The sequence below is a fragment of the Balearica regulorum genome, chromosome 13 (assembly GCF_011004875.1).
Source record: "Balearica regulorum gibbericeps isolate bBalReg1 chromosome 13, bBalReg1.pri, whole genome shotgun sequence".
Taxonomy (NCBI): domain Eukaryota; kingdom Metazoa; phylum Chordata; class Aves; order Gruiformes; family Gruidae; genus Balearica; species Balearica regulorum.
Window position 1 is genome coordinate 15,000,562 of NC_046196.1, and position 16,369 is coordinate 15,016,930.

General features: G+C 37.1%; 1 protein-coding gene across 1 annotated transcript in view; it reads left to right on the forward strand.

The window, feature by feature from the left end:
- The first annotated feature begins 1,522 nt into the window (after positions 1–1,522).
- The window catches only part of LONP2 (lon peptidase 2, peroxisomal), a 43,785-nt gene continuing 28,938 nt past the window's right edge, over positions 1,523–16,369 (forward strand). The window contains exons 1-8 of the mRNA XM_075765939.1: positions 1,523–1,847; positions 2,807–3,041; positions 3,843–3,974; positions 5,199–5,321; positions 6,096–6,259; positions 6,955–7,049; positions 9,098–9,356; positions 16,100–16,241. Coding sequence (XP_075622054.1) covers positions 1,615–1,847; positions 2,807–3,041; positions 3,843–3,974; positions 5,199–5,321; positions 6,096–6,259; positions 6,955–7,049; positions 9,098–9,356; positions 16,100–16,241 — 1,383 coding nt within the window. The 5' untranslated portion in view covers positions 1,523–1,614. The remainder of the gene's footprint in view (positions 1,848–2,806; positions 3,042–3,842; positions 3,975–5,198; positions 5,322–6,095; positions 6,260–6,954; positions 7,050–9,097; positions 9,357–16,099; positions 16,242–16,369) is intronic.

Sequence of the window (16,369 nt, forward strand, 5' to 3'; positions counted from 1 at the left end):
AGGGAAAAAATGGTAGCCTGGAGAAAAAAGATGATGTGATTGGTAGATTCTTTTTATTGAAAAGACGCAGACTGAGAAAATTCATCAATAAATGTGATGAGCAAATGTTTAACCTTTAGGTTTGGCTTGTGTTCAGATTCTAAACTAATAGAAGGATGCTTAAACATTTGTGAGTGTTGAACATATGTTTACAGCGTAATTATATCTAACATCAGGAAGTCCAAAACCACTTTCCATATTCCTGTGTTATGTGCCCTTTTGTATTAATGTTTTCTAAATGTCATGTTGTGAATAGTATATTAAATTCCAGCTTCTTTCCAAGGTACCTGAGGTGGCTGCTTTAGAAGATATTTTTCTCAGCTGTAATAACTTCTTGCGTTTAAATATATTGTTAGTATTTCCATATGTCCTATTAACTTGACATTTTCCAGTAGGCTAACAGATTAAGGTATTAATAAAATACATGATCAAGCAAGTTTTTTACTGTAGTTATACCTGTGCATTTTGTCAGTTTGTTGCTACTGAGATTTCCCCTCTGTACAGAATTACCTTTGTTCAAAACATATTGTGCAAGTCAGTGATTAACAAGAGATTGGCTAGTGCAGTTCATTACATTTATGCAATTTTGATCAGTGGGAGGGGGGAAAAAAAAGAAAAAGTTTCTAAAACCTGCTCCCGCATGGGGCCTGAGTGCTCAAAGCCCTTTCACCTGGGCAGGCTTTTGCAGGACTGGGCAAAGGAATGTTACTGATCAGTGAGCTGTGACCTTGGCTGATACTTGCAGGTCTGCTGAAAATAACTACACAGCATTTGCAAGGTGCCAGGATCTGCCTCTGCAGGTAGCCTGCCTGGCTGGGGTTGGGGCACGGGGAGCACCAGCGGGTGCTTTGCTTTTCCCTGCTCCCCAGCCCTGGGGGCAGGCTCAGACTTTGGGCCACCGCCCCGCAGAGCAGATGATGGCTCCTGCATTTTCTCCCTTCGGTTTAGGGCTGCCTGGAGCGCTTTGAAGAGCACCTGTGCTTGAAGAAACACCGTCCTGAGCTCTTTGGCCATGGGCCAGTTGTAGGAGAGCAGATTTTTGTAAAAACAAACAAAAATGGATTTCACTAAATAACCATCCCGTTTAACAAATGATAAGTTTATTACACACTCCCTTTCCTATGTCAGACTCCATTGCACTTTTTCTTTTTTACAGCTAGATTAAAGCCTGAAACAACTGCAAGTGCCAGCCTGACATCTGGTGGTTGAGACACCCATAGCGCCCTTCAGGGGAACTGGGGCCCGCGGCGGGCTTTGTCCTTTATTAAAAAAAAAGAGGAAAAAAAACCAACCCAAGCAACCTGAGAGAGGAAGACTAAAAGTAAGGTGGAAGTTACTTTACTGCACAAGGCCAGGCACACAGTCTCCTCCGCATGTCGCCCTTGGCGAAGGACGGGCCCGGCAGCGCGTCCTTGGCAGCCTCTCCCGTTGCCGTCCCGGGAGGAGGCAGGCACGGGGGCGCGTGCAGCGCGGCCTGGCCCTTCCGGGCGCCCGTAGCGGGGCGGAGCCGCGCGCCGAGGCTGCCCGGTCGCGCCGGTGTGTGGGCGGCGCGTAGGGGGAGCGGAGCGGGCGGCCATGGCGGCGGGCAGCGCCATCCAGATCCCCAGCCGCCTCCCGCTGCTGCTCACCCATGAGGGCGTCCTGCTGCCCGGCTCGACCATGCGGACGAGCGTGGACTCGCCCCGCAACATGCAGCTGGTGCGCAGCCGGCTCCTGAAGGGCACTTCGCTGAGGAGCACCATCATCGGCGTCATCCCCAACACCAGCGACCCCACCTCCGACTGCGACGACCTGCCCTCCCTGCACAGGTGCCGCCCGGCCCGGCTCTCCCCTCCTTCGCGGACTCGGCGCCCTGGCGCAGTTGTCCGAACTGCCGCTGTACCGCGGCGCGCTGCCCCCAGGCCAGCTCGCCGTGTCACCTCCGCGGGGGCGTTGAGGTCGCGGGGGTGGGCCTGGCCGCGGGGGGCGAGCCTGTTCGCCGCCGCCGTGTGGTAAACTTCTCCCTTCGGAGAAACTTCTCTCCGTTGAGGGGGGCGCGTGGTGGCGGGGACTGTCTTCACTGGCGTCTGGAAGAAAATTTTGGAAAAGGAGATCGAGGTGGAAGGGGAAAATACGATCAAAGAACGCAGGCCAGGAGCATTTAGGCTGTCGCAGTTGTGAACGATAACATTTTTCACCTAATAAGTAGCGTGGATAGTGACCTAGTCCATGTGAAATGAAAACAAATTGTATTTCTGTGGGGTAAAGTGTAAGTAAAACTAACCTGCTGCAACCTTACTCTCAAAACTTTATCACATCAGTGGACTTAGTAAGGTTTTGCGAGAAAATAAATTATTTTTTTGAATCTGCTTAAGCAGGTACATGTGATCTAAAACGGTTATTCAGAATCGGGCTGATAATTTCACTGAAGAACTGTAAATTACAAACACTCAGTTTTCCAATGTGCATAGTTTAAGCAGAAATGTCAGCGTTCCCATCCACAGCAAGATCCATTAAATTGTTTATGAAAAACACACACATGTTTCTGAATCAGGTGACTGTATTACATTATCTTAGTTTTTCAGTTAGCTCATTCATTTTCAGGTTTTAGGATGTGGTTTTATAATTTGTGTTACAAAGGAAATGGTATAATTTGGTTGCTTTTCACGATAAGGAGCTGTGACCCGGAAGGTTCTTGCAATCTATAGCTCAATTGCCCCTTGACAAGGGGCACACAAAATGTTCTGTGGAAGGTGACAAATAATATGAAGATTTGATCTGGTTTTAGGATTGGCACTGCTGCCTTGGCAGTTCAGGTGGTTGGTAGCAACTGGCCAAAGCCACATTATACGTTGCTGGTTACGGGCCTCTGCCGATTCCAGATCCTGCAGTTGCTGAAAGAGAAGCCATATCCTATTGCTGAAGTTGAACAGTTAGATCGACTTGAGCAGTTCACTAATCAGCATAAATCTGAGGAGGAACTGGGAGAGTTGTCAGAACAATTCTACAAATATGCAGTGCAGGTAAATTGTTTTAATCCTATGTATCATATACTGGTATATTTATGCGTATATTTAGTTTCTTCTCTGCCCTTTTATTTTTATAGTTCTTGTATTTTTCAGTGAGTTTCAGTACTTCTGCTACAAAATAAATATTTTTGTTATAGTTTAAGGTTTCTGAGTCAAATTCCGTGGTGTCTGTACAGCTCATTGTAGGATGAGTTTATATGTTAGTGCTATCATAAGTTGGTATTACTTAATATATAGCAAAACTATAAATACACTCTAGTAAAAGGGATACTTTTGATTATTTTGTTCCAGGATTTTATATATAAATGTGTATATATATGTACACAAATATATACATGTATACAATGGATTGGGTTTTTGTGAGGTGGTGGTTTTTTTTTTTTTTTTAAATTATTAAAGAGGAAAAAACCTTCTAGAGCCTTGATTATAAACAGATGTCCCCAGGTATAATGAATTTGAGTTTAAAGGATGTATAGAAAAAGAGTCAATATAGTGCTAAGATAACTGGGAAAGTTATTAATCCAGAATGTGAGGGGGAAATAAGAGATGCAGGCATTGAAAAAAGTGCTGCAAGCAATGATGATATTTTTGAACTTCTCCAACAAGCAAAAAGCTCAAAGTCTTAGTGCCTCTTCTGTGAACTTTTTTAAAAATTTATTTCAGTAGCTTTTTGGCAAAGTATCTAGACATGTTTCATACTGAAAGATGTAATCCTTTTTAGGTCAGATATTCACTTAAATAATTTTAAAAGAAATATAGCAACCATTAATATTGTTGATTGTGTGTTTCTTACAGTTGGTTGAGATGCTGGATATGTCCGTTCCTGCAGTTGCAAAGCTGAGACGTCTTTTGGACAATCTGCCTAGAGAAGCTTTGCCAGATATACTGACTTCTATCATCCGTACATCCAACCAAGAGAAGCTTCAGGTATTAGGTTCTTAAACATTTTAAAGGGGAGTTAGGTGTTTGCTTTTTTTTTTTTTTTTTGCATTTAATAATTTTTAGATAATTTTGAAAATGCTTACACTGGATACTGTATAGTGATAACATCGTGCCAGAAGGTATCTGTTACAACTGCTCGTGAATGCTCGTAAAAAGTTTTTATGCTGTTGTTTAAAGTGTTTATATATCTCTACGTCAGAACTCACCTAATAAGTAAATTAATCTAGTTAGTGTTGGAAAACATTCATTTTATTAAACAATAAATACAATGTAGACTTCCCCTTCCTATCATAAAGTTGATAAATCTGTCTTTTAATTGTGTTGAAATCTTGCTTACTTATCACAGTTGACAGATCATTTTTCATCTCTTAATAGCAACAGCTTCAGAATCCTGGTTTTTTTTCTGTCTTTTTAAAAACACCTTGAAGTGTAGGGCTTTTTAAATACTGAGACACTGGTTAAATTTGCATCATATGTCAAAATAACTTTATGCAAAAACAATGCTTATGGCTTGATACTTACTAGTCTGATTTCTATGTTTGCTGTATTCAGAAGTTTTGTTCCTTTTCTTTTATCATTGCCAGTGCTGCATGTTCAACCTTGAATTGAAAGCATAAGTTTGGTTGTTTCAAAACACAACATGTAGAAATTAATACAGTAATTTAAAGTGAAAGTGTGTACTGTAGCTGAATATCCTGCTGGAGGAAGGTACTTTAGTCATTAAACTTACCATGTCCTTTTTTATATTAGAAGAGCTAAAGAAAAGAGCAGCTAGTGGAAGCTGTGGAAGAGCCAAATTCTACCCATTTCCACATACCAACTTAATTAAACATGAAAATGGAATAATGTCTGAAATTTTAAAAAGACAAAACAATAAAAAAAGGCATAAGGTGATTTTTTTCTGGGTTAACCAAGAAGATCATGCCATAACTTTCGTAGAGGGCTAGCTCTTTACTGAGGCTCAGTAATTGAAAAATAGAATGCTGATAAATGTTTACCACAGAAAATAAAACTGAAATATTAAGACACTTTAAAAACAGACAAGATAAAAGACTTTTTTTCCTATTTTGGAGTGCTTTGTAGTTTTGGCATCCAGACCCTTGAGGCTAGATTTTGTGTGCTCTATTCTCATTGCTTTTTTTGCTACCTTTTTTCCTAAACCATCTATTCTATAACTCTGGTCAAAAGACAGTAACTCCTTGCTCTCAGATTTTAGATGCTGTTAGGCTGGAAGAACGGTTCAAGATGACTATACCATTGCTTGTTAGACAGATTGAAGGTCTGAAGCTGCTTCAGAAAACAAGAAAACCCAAACAGGATGATGATAAAAGGGTATGGACCTTTAAATGTGGAATACTTAAACATCCTAAATCTATAAAGATGCACTTTTAAACAGGCTAATGAATGTACGTGACTTTAATCTGTGCAAAGTTTTAATCTATAGCCATAATGTTTTGTGGTCAGTCTGGAGCTGCAGAGAACACCCAGCTGGGAACTTTGGCTCTTTAGATACCTAAAAGAGGAAATACTCTTTTAAAACTGCCTAGGCTTTATGTTATTTGTTTGTTTGTTTATGTACTGTAATCTGAGCACTTTCTGCCATTGAATAAACACTCAGGTTCCTTGAAAGAGTCATTTTATGCCAAATTTACTTGCACAGTACACAAACACTGAGTTTTGGCCTCTGCAGTGAAAGGTGTACCTTTTACTAATGGCATTGCAATTGAACAATAGCTTTTGAAATACAGATAAACAGTGTGTGTTGTAAAATGTAACTTGCTAAACTAGGGCAGCTTGGACTTTTGCTGCATCTAACTATACTTATGTGGTTTTGGTCTTGTCTTCTGTTGTCTGCTAGTTTAGTGTAGATGATAAATGTGCTTAGGAAATACATACAGTAAAATAAGAACCGTAACTTTTTAAAGTAGTGCCAATACGTTTTGTGAAGTTATTTATTGGATTAAAATCTTCTGAATTTTTCTATGAAGGAGACTCTCCCAGCACCTTGCATGTTTTTGCCATGGTTTCCATTCAAAGCCAAAGTACCGACCTTATTTAAAAAACAAAACCTGATACTATTCTCTGGCTCTCTTTTCCATTTCATAGGTTGTAGCTATTCGGCCTAATAGGAGAATCAATCACATTCCCGGCACTACAGAAGATGAGGAGGAAGAAGAAGATCATGATGATGTTGTCATGCTGGAAAAAAAGATTAGAACATCCAGTATGTCAGAACAAGCTCTTAAAGTTTGTCTTAAGGAAATAAAGAGGTAGGAGACTTTCAGGTGGTGGTTTCTCCTATTATTTTGGTTTTTAAAATAAGTCTTGCATTAAGCTTTTCTTATTTGATTATATGTTTGTGTTGGTTGTGTTTTGGAAGTGATTTTTGAAAATTTAGTAGAGCGCTGGTTTTTGCTTATAAATTTCATAATTTCATCCTTTTGGAACATCAGAGGTGATGACAAATTTGAAGTCTTCTAGATACAGTTTATACGTTAATATAGCATTAAACTGTAAGCTCTAAGCTTTTATGTTATGAACATCTCAAAAAAACCTAAATAACACCATAATTGTTAATAATTAATGAAGAAACCGAGGCAGTTATTGACTCTCTTTTCCTCTGTTTTCCTTTGGTGGGAGGATAACTGGGCTATCCATGGCGATATGATGGTTATCCACCTCTTTTTTTCAGTGAGGATGCATATATGCATGCATGGTGTATGCATAGGGAACTGACTTTTTTTTTTCATTTCTGTTTGAATCCTATAAACAACCTATTACTATGAAAAGACAACCTCCTAATTAGTGGAGTAGTGACTTGCTTTTTCAGTATTATGGCTGTCAGAAATTAAGAGGGTATGCTGATGACCTAAAGTTTGCTAAATATCTGTCTTGTGGTTCAGGAGAGTTTTACTTCACAGTTAATTCCTGGTTAGCCTTATGAATTCTGTGCATGTATTTCCAGATTAAAGAAGATGCCTCAGTCAATGCCTGAATATGCATTGACCAGAAATTACTTGGAACTGATGGTAGAATTGCCATGGAACAAGAGTACGAAAGGTAAACTCTTCTATTATTGTTGATTGTCTCTTGCACGGACATTTTAGGACAAGTAACCATCATGTAAACACTATGTACTTAGTTCTGTCTTGCAAATGTTTGTCTTCATTGTCAGATTATGAGAATGTTATTAATATGTTACTGAAGTCTTACGGTCTACTTGGCTTAAAGTAAGATCTGTATACTGAATAGCCTGTGTAGCTCAGTTGTACATCTAAGAATGTGCATTTTAAAAGTATTAGGAATATCTACATAGTAAAATGAAGGCATTATTACTTACAATCTGTACTAGCATGTATCTAAAATAATGAAAAAAAGAGCATCTAATTACAAAAAAAGCTTTTGTACATTTCTGTAGCATTAATCATCCTGGAGAAGGTTCTGGTATGTCTTAAGTTAATCAAGTTTGGTAAGGAACAAAAGGATTAAAAAGCACAATTGTAGTTAATTTTAATAATTACAACTTCAGGTACAATAGAAGAACTCCGTATCATGTCAGCTTTGTACCATAGTTTTCAAAAGTTGTGAGTAAAGGGTGATACTATTAATATGGGAAGAGTATCCAAAAATGGAGAGCGAGAAGAGTAGAAAATGCAACATGACTTTTCCTATTGACCAACACAAGTAGATTAAGTGGGCAAAATGACTTACCAGAAGGTGTACTGCTGGAGAAAAGGATCTTAATTCCTTCTAGCAGCTGCTGAAGAATGAGGCTTTTGAATGGCATTTAAAACAGTCTGATTTTAAAAAGAAATTTAACACACCACACCAGCAGAAACGTCTGTCTGTCTTTTGCCCTCTTAGTATGTGTGGTGATAAATTTTGGCCGTTTCGAACTAGAGCCTTGGCTGTTTACAAATTTTCTTGTAAATATTTATTTAATCAATAAATTATAAAAATATCTGCCTATAGATCTTTGCAGATCTCTACGATATTATTCAAAGATCCCAGAAAGACTAAAATATTTGTTGACACTCATGTCCTAGCAGAATGTTCTTTTTGTTGTTCTTTAATCTTGTAAAATCGTGCCATGTCACATGTAGTTTGAAGTTTTTACTTTAAGCAAAGTTGCGAAGTTTGTATTCACATGTATGCAAGTGATGCTTTGGACTCCATAGATAGAGTGAATAAAAATATACATGAATATAAAAATAGAAAATCCAATAGAAAATTACAATCAATAGTGAATTTTTTTGTTCAGTGGTTCATTACAAAAACTTACATGGTTGATGAGAATTTAGTCACAATTGTCTGTACATGAAATATGCACACTTAATGGCATGAGGGGTCTGCATCTGGAATGCACAGAATTTGAAGGGGATATGTGTGCAGAGTTGATAGACTTTACTGCTTTCTGCCTGCTCTCTTTATGTTGTAGAGCAAAGGAGAAGACAGCTGCTTTGTGCCAGAAATTCATGCTCTGTGCAAAGCATTAGTTAATGTCCATTGATGAGGCCTGACCATTTATCTCAAATTATGACGATTGCAAAAAACTAATTTTTCCAGTCCTAGTATCACATGGGTATTTTTACAGTGACAAATGACTTTGTGTTGCACAGCAAGAAAAGCCTGTCCTTCAAGACAGTAAGATCTTGCTCTGTTTGCAGGATCGTTATAGACTCTTATCATAAGTTGATGATGAAGACGTAAGGATGAATTTGTCTTTTGAGAGACCTTACAGGATCAGATGTAATTCTGTGAGAAAGCAAATGCTGAAAAATTTGCTTATCATTGAATCACTGTTCTAGAATAGACACTAAGTTCATTTGAACCAGATTTCAATCTGTGACACAGTGAAAAGATGAGGGTTTTTCAATTTCATTATCAGTATTATGATCTGTCTAGCTTATGTCTAATTTCCTTATTAAAGGAGAATTATAATACCTTTGTTTTAGGAAAACATTGTCTGAAATATGTGTGTGTGTCAGGGGGATTGCATTGATGAACATGTTTGAGAATGTGTTTGTTTCTCTTCCATTGTTGAATTAATTGTTTCCATTTTTAAAGGTAAATGTGCTGATATCTTTTCTGTTGTCAATGATTGATAGATCGCCTTGAAATTCGTGCAGCTCGAATTCTTTTGGATAATGATCATTATGCTATGGAGAAGTTGAAGAAGAGAGTTTTGGAGTACTTAGCTGTCCGACAGCTTAAAAACAACCTCAAGGGACCCATTCTTTGTTTTGTGGGGCCCCCAGGAGTTGGTAAAACTAGTGTTGGAAGATCAATTGCAAAGACTTTGGGTCGAGAATTCCATAGAATTGCTTTAGGAGGAGTCTGTGATCAGTCCGATATTCGAGGCCACAGGTAACTACTACTTTCTTTCCTAATTGCAATTTTTTTTCTTTTGTTTGTTTCAGAATGTAATGATTATTTTAAATTTTTAGCTAATATGGAGAAATTTTGCTGTTTCAAACAATGTTAGTTATTAATTGGCTTTTCTTGGTATTCAAAGGTATTACTCAGGGGAGAATTTTAGTGACAGGAATAGATGTTTAGTGTTGGTACGCAGCCTTTATTCTTTCCTTCTGCTGTTGCTCTTTATTGTTATAGGGGAGAATGAATTTCATCTTCAGTCACTTTGGCACTTTGAAGTAAAGTTCAGTAGAAAGTCTAATGCAAACTTTTAAATGTTGGATCTGGTTTTTCTACTTTTTAAGAGGGATGTAAAGATTTAGTTATACAAAATAGCCTATGAATAGCAATGTATTACTTCATAACCATGTCTGTTGCTAAAACAGGAGGAGAAACTGAGAGTGATACTTAAAAGTTGCTAGAGGATAGCAACTGAGTTACTTAGTACACTACCAAGTTTAAGATACTGTTTTCCTATTTCAAGGAAGTTTATACAAGGACACTTAAGCTGGAAGATTTCAAAGGAGATTTTTTGGGTGACTTTCCTCAGGACTTTTTTTTAATCTTGCATCTTTTTATATATCTACTTCTTAGTCTTTTAAACCATTTGTTTATATTAGTCCCTTCCTTATTCCTTGCAACTGGAAACATAATGAATGGATAATGTAGATAAGTAACTGCCAAACATCAGTGCAGCATTTTTGGTGCCGTTAAGCATATGTTATGCTTATTGCATGCATGATAGGAAATTTGGAATAATAAATATGTTAGTGTTCTAAAGATCTGTAAAACCAAGTGTTTATTTTTAAATCACATTATTGAATAAATATTCTCCTTGCAACAGTAGATAAATTATTGTGAATTAAAGCTATCGGTTATTTCTCTGGTGCCATGTAGCAGTTAATTTTGCCCAATGGCTATGCTGCTTACTTTCAATGAGAATACACCATCATTCTTGCTTCAATTTGAATTATGTAATTTCTTTTTGTTTTCAAGGCATAAAAAGGACCTTGGTATTCTTATCACTTCCCTGTGTAATTTTAATGAAAACTTCCAAGAAATGCCATAATAAAAGTTCATTTTGTGGTTTCAGACTTATGACCATGTAAGCTACCTAGTTGCACGTGTGAATTTATTGGAGTGGTAGAAGCTCACAGTCCGAACTGGAAGGAATGTGGGAGACTCACTGGCAAATTTGTGCTGAACATATGCATAAATTCTAGGAATCTGGAATATAATTAATTTATAGGAATCTAGAGTATAATACACTATTGATCACTTCTTAGACCAGAAAATGAGAGATGAAAAAGCGACTAAATGGTGATTTTGTACTTGATGACAACTTGAAAATTCAGAGTTGTTTCGTAGACATTTAATTGATCACCCTTGATAAAATTAGCAACAGGTGTTTATTCCTGTGCACATTCTTCTGTGGCAAATTTGCAGGAGTTTTGTTTTCCAGAGTGTTTGACACTTACCTAGAGTTTGTAGCTTGAAAGAATCATCAGTAAGTTTTTCTTAGTCTAGGTTTGGTCAACATACCCAGCAGCCACTGGGGGTTTGTAGATAATTTGTTTTAACACATTGGGTTGTGCCTCACAGCAGCACTCTGTGCATGTGTGTCTGATTGTTTTGTAAACCTTCGTAATATCTGTCCTTTTTACCAATTTACTTACACACTTAGGGAAAAACAGGTGAAATTCTGTCCTCCACTTTCACTATGTATTATTCCTGTAATTCATAAACTCTATTGTTAATCACTGTTTAATAAGTGAGAATTCTGATGTTTCAGATTACTTGTGGTATGGATCCTAAAAACAATTTAAAATGTGATTCAACAGCATGTTGCTATTCGAACTGAAACCACTAGAGGCTGTTGAATACTAAGCGTTACAGATATCAATGACTCTTCCAGAGCAGAGCTCAAGTCTTTGTAACAGCGAAACCATGTCTGTGAAATTGACATTATGAATAAAAGTAAAACTCTTATCAACTCTTATGAAATTGCCAGTAATTTCTTATTGTTTTCCTTTTTGTTTGTTTGGCTTTTTTTGTTTTTAGATTGGCTTTCTATCTTGTGCTTAAAATTAATGAAGAATAAAGACAGCTAGAATCATGTGATAATGAGGTTTTTAAAAATTTCTAAATTCAGGTGTTTGTGGCTGTCATTGTAGTATTTTTGAGGGCGTTATTATATTATTAATGCATGTTAGAAGTTAACCATTATAAATTTCATATTAAAAATTTACTTGAAATTAGCTGATGGGGAAGTATTTGGTAAGACAGTTTATTTTTCATCAGCAAAGGAAAATACTATCTAGAATCAGCAAGAGTATCATGTGGTTACTCTTTAATAAAGTGTATAGTTTAAGACTAAAAGCAAACTTCAGAGCAGTTAGTATGAGGAGTCCCTTGTAACTGACTGCTTTTGCAAGTTTTATGTAGGTAAAATCAAAACCAACTGTTGTGTATTTTTAATTCTGCTCTTTTTTTTCCCTGCTTTTCTGCTTCTCAGAATAAGATTTAATCAAATTTAAACTACAGCTTTTCTGTAGACCTCTCTCTGTAATGTCCTTTTGTGTGAATAGATCCTTCAAGTTATTCTCAGTCAAGTGAATCCATATTGTGCATCTGGTGGCAGTCATAGAGAGGAATTGCAGAAGTGATCTAATAGTGGATGAGACATAGGCTGCTGTTCTTTGAGTTTTACTGTTAAGTAGGATGATTTTCTAATATTACATGTTACGAGCCATTCTTTTTCTCCTAAAAGCTCCTTATTAGGCTTTAAGGCTTAAGTTAAGGATACTATTAACATTGCAGAAGAATGATAGTCCTTGTACCTACTAATGTACTAAACGTTTTTAAAAATGTACTAAATGTACTAGAACATTAAAAAAAGAAACTGTGGTTTGGTTTCACTTGCAAGCAAATATTGCCTGAAATAGCATTCAATTTGGCTGCTTATTACTGCTGTAAGTGAAAGATGTAGACTGACAGATTCAGCAAACAAAATAAAATCTATTAGACGGCAGCAGGGTGGGGAGTGGTGTTTCAGTAAGTGTGCTGTTCCATGTGATTTGTAACTAGGGCAATCAGAAACGCCCAGGTTTTGCCATTTCAGTGGGGATCATGTGTCTGCAGCTGGAGTTTGTGAATCCTTTTTGATTGGGTGAAGAGTAGCTACTACTGTTCTGCATTCCCAAAATGAAATCATCATCTTAGTACAAAAACAGAGCTGCTTTATCAGACATCATCCAGCTGTTGTTTGCATTTACCACTCATCTATACCATATGTAAAAGTTTGCTGGCTTACATTTGTTGTTAACTTGTATTAAAAAAACCAAAACACCACCACCACCACCACCACCACACACACACACACACACACACACACACACACACACACACAGAGAGAGACACACACAAAACACCAAATGACCCTGAAGGATGACTTAGAACTTTTTTCCAAGAAGTTCACTGCATTTAAGATCTCTTCCATACTGATACTTTGTTTTATACAGGAATTATGTGATCTTTTCTGTTGCATGCATGTGGTTTTCTATTTTTAAAAAGGAAAGATGTAATTGTGCCATTTATTTATAGCGGTGCTGGTGAGATCACTGTGAAGTTCTTTTTTTCTCTCTCTCACCTCCATGTGAAGCACTCTTTCTTGTATTACCATTGCTTTTCAGTTTGTAGAAGTTTGGATAGTTTATTCTGGCTTAGGCCTGAGCTGAAAATTTGTCTGTGTGCATCTGTGTCAGAAAAGGTGTGTGATTCCTCACCAGTAACAGCTGTGCTAGAAGTTGTTCACAGCACAGGCCTTATTGCGTTAGAAAAAAGAAGAAAACAAACCTCAAACAGTTTCGCCTGTGAGAGGAATAGCTTTGTTATTCAAGTATAAATATATTTGTAAAGCACTTGACTATACGCAACCTCTGTCCTTGTGCAAAAATAAGCTATGACCTTGTGCAACTAAGTTCAAGAATAGTTTCTTTGGGGGCATTAACTTTGTTATCTTTTCCTACCTCTGCAGTTTGAAAACCACTGTAGTTAAAAACAATTTAAAACTTTTTGTCTTTAGAACAGTATGAACAAAGCAAGTCATGTTTTTATCAATTTTACTAGTGCTGGTTTAAGGGTTCCAATTCATTCACATTCCCAGTTTACGCTGGGAGAGCTGAGAAGGTGAGATTTCCCAGCTGTCTGTCTCGCATTTTCTAGGATACATGGCTCCTAATGATATGCTGTGCAACTCTAGTGGTTTTTTAAAGGTACCTTTACATTGATTTAAAAATAAATAAAAAGATTCCTAAATTACAGACCTTCTGTGGCATGGGGTCTTATGGGGTTTTTTTAATTGTTACTACTCAAGTGAGATAACCAGGAAACTTGATCTGTACTTCCTGTTTTGAATGGAAAGCAGCTGACTCTCTATCTAGGTTTAGTGCATGGAGAGAAACAGTGCATCAAAAAATGAGCAAAGCCACATTATATCATCAAAAATGCTAATGTAGAATATTGTTTTTCCTCCTTTCAACCCCAGCTAAAATAATGAAAATAAAGAATAACATCACATTCAGTGGCTACTGTTCACCAACATCAGTATTCAGTTTCACAAGTTACAAGGCAAAGGTTAATGTCCAGACAAATAAATGGCCATATCTGCTTGCAATTTTAATTTATTCTAGCAGTTTTATATGTAAATATCTGCAGGGTCTGTCTTACCGAGGACTCTTGTGTTGAGATGTGTTCCATAATAACCATTTAGAAATCAAAACAGGCTACCTGTGTTTGTATTCTCTAGGTAAAATACTACGTTATTGTACTTTATCATCCTACATATGACATTTACATTAGCACTGTTGCAATTGGGTGATGCAGGGAAAGCTGATTATGATTATTCACTGTGCTTTCCCTTGACTAGAGAAACCCAGTTTACCTTCATTTAGTTTATAAACCAAAGCTGTTTCTTAACACTAGATGGAACATAGATACCTCAGAATTTTATAGAATTGAAAAGGATCAGATGAAACTTTGTGTATATAAGAACACAAACATGCATTAAGAAAGTGTAATGTCTTTAAGCACACACTCGAGAATAATGTACCAAGCAAGAAGAAAGAATGATTAGTGTTTACCGAATTATGTTATCCTATTACTGGCATAAATAGAATATTAAAAACAGTCAGGCTGTATTGTCTCTAAAGCATATGAAACTATTTACTAGTGCAGTAAGCACCTTTTGTTAAAAAAATCCCAAAAAACCCCAATGAAACCACCACCACCAAACCCACAAACAAATGGGGAAAAGGGGGGGAAAAAAAAAGTAAAACCCCACCCCAAAATCCCAAAGAACCCCCCAAATTGTTACAATGATTAATTTGGTTGCACTGGTATGATTCACTTCTGTGAGTTGCAGTTCTGCTTCAGTCTTGTAATTTCAGTTCTGCTTCAGTCTTGTAATTTTCTGATTACATTTCATAGGATCCTTTCATTCTTCTGGCAAGATTGACTGTGTGCAGATGGAGAATGGAGTGGCATGCTAGTATAATAGCTCCCCCATGCAGATTCTTGATCTGCAGTAAATGTTGTATAGTGCAAGCTCAGTGCAATACTCACTGCAGAGTAAGACTCTACACAAAAGCAGTGAGGTGCTAAATTATTGCATGGTGGCTGTTCCAGTCTTTAGCAGCTGTCTCATGAAGGTGGTAGTAGGCAAACTGAAATTCTGTTGCACTTCTGGCTATTTAGATGATCTTAAAAACTTTTATTTTTGCTCAAATCTAAAGTTAAATACAGTAACTACAATTTGTTCCCTTAGTAGTTAAATATTACGTATAACTAACACCACTGCTGTGCGATTTGAGGTGGGCTTTTTATATTCAAAGTCTTCTCTAGTATCTTTGGAAATTACTCCCATGGTATTTTGGTTAGGTCTTTCTAAATGTCATCCTGTTTATTTTGGACTGTATTAAAACAGATCATATGGTAAAGCAGGCCTGTTCTGCATATCTGCTTTGTGAGGGTCATGAGATAGTTACCATAATTCAGCACTTCATGTTTCTCTCTCTTCTTGGGTGACCAGCATTTCATAAAATTTTTAGTGCCTTTGTTGAATAAATTCACCATAACTTTTTTGTTCTATTGTACTGTTCTAGTTTTTTACTTCATGTTGAAATGACATAGTAAATACAATTATTTTTGTGAGTATCAATTAAAGCATGCTGTATATACAGGGGACATCGACAGTTCAGCATATTTGGAATTTTGCCTTAATTTGTAAGATGCTGTGTGAACTCTGTTGTGATGACAAAACCCCAGTATCATCGTTATTAATATGTTAGTATTAATGAGGTTCCCAAATCTGCTTATGCTTGTTCTTACAGTACAAAGATGCTTGTACTGAATCACGTAAAATGCCTGCAAGCCATAAAGTTTGGATAGACTGTAATGCATATGTTTCTCTTTCCAGACCAACTAGTGCACCATGGAACCAGAATTTTCATCTGCTGATACAATTGCTTATATTAGTTCAGATGCATATTCTATATTTTTATCAACTAGTTCCTTTTGAAAAAAAGCAAGAATTGTTACTTATTCCTATATTTTCCTTTGAGTTTTATTTTTGATGTTTCTACTCCTGTTACGTGCGTCTGGCCCCTCTTTCCCCATATACATTTTTTTTCTCACAGGCGCACCTATGTTGGCAGTATGCCTGGCAGAATAATCAATGGACTGAAAACTGTTGGGGTTAACAATCCAGTCTTCCTGTTAGATGAGGTTGATAAACTGGGGAAGAGCTTGCAGGGGGATCCTGCAGCAGCCTTGCTTGAGGTAAGAAGTTAAATTACAAGCATTGATTCATTTGTAATCAAAAAGAATTAAAATACTGGACTCAGAAAGGAAGATTCATTGGACAAAATATAGCATGACAGTGTCAGCTTTTTTATTCAAATAACAGC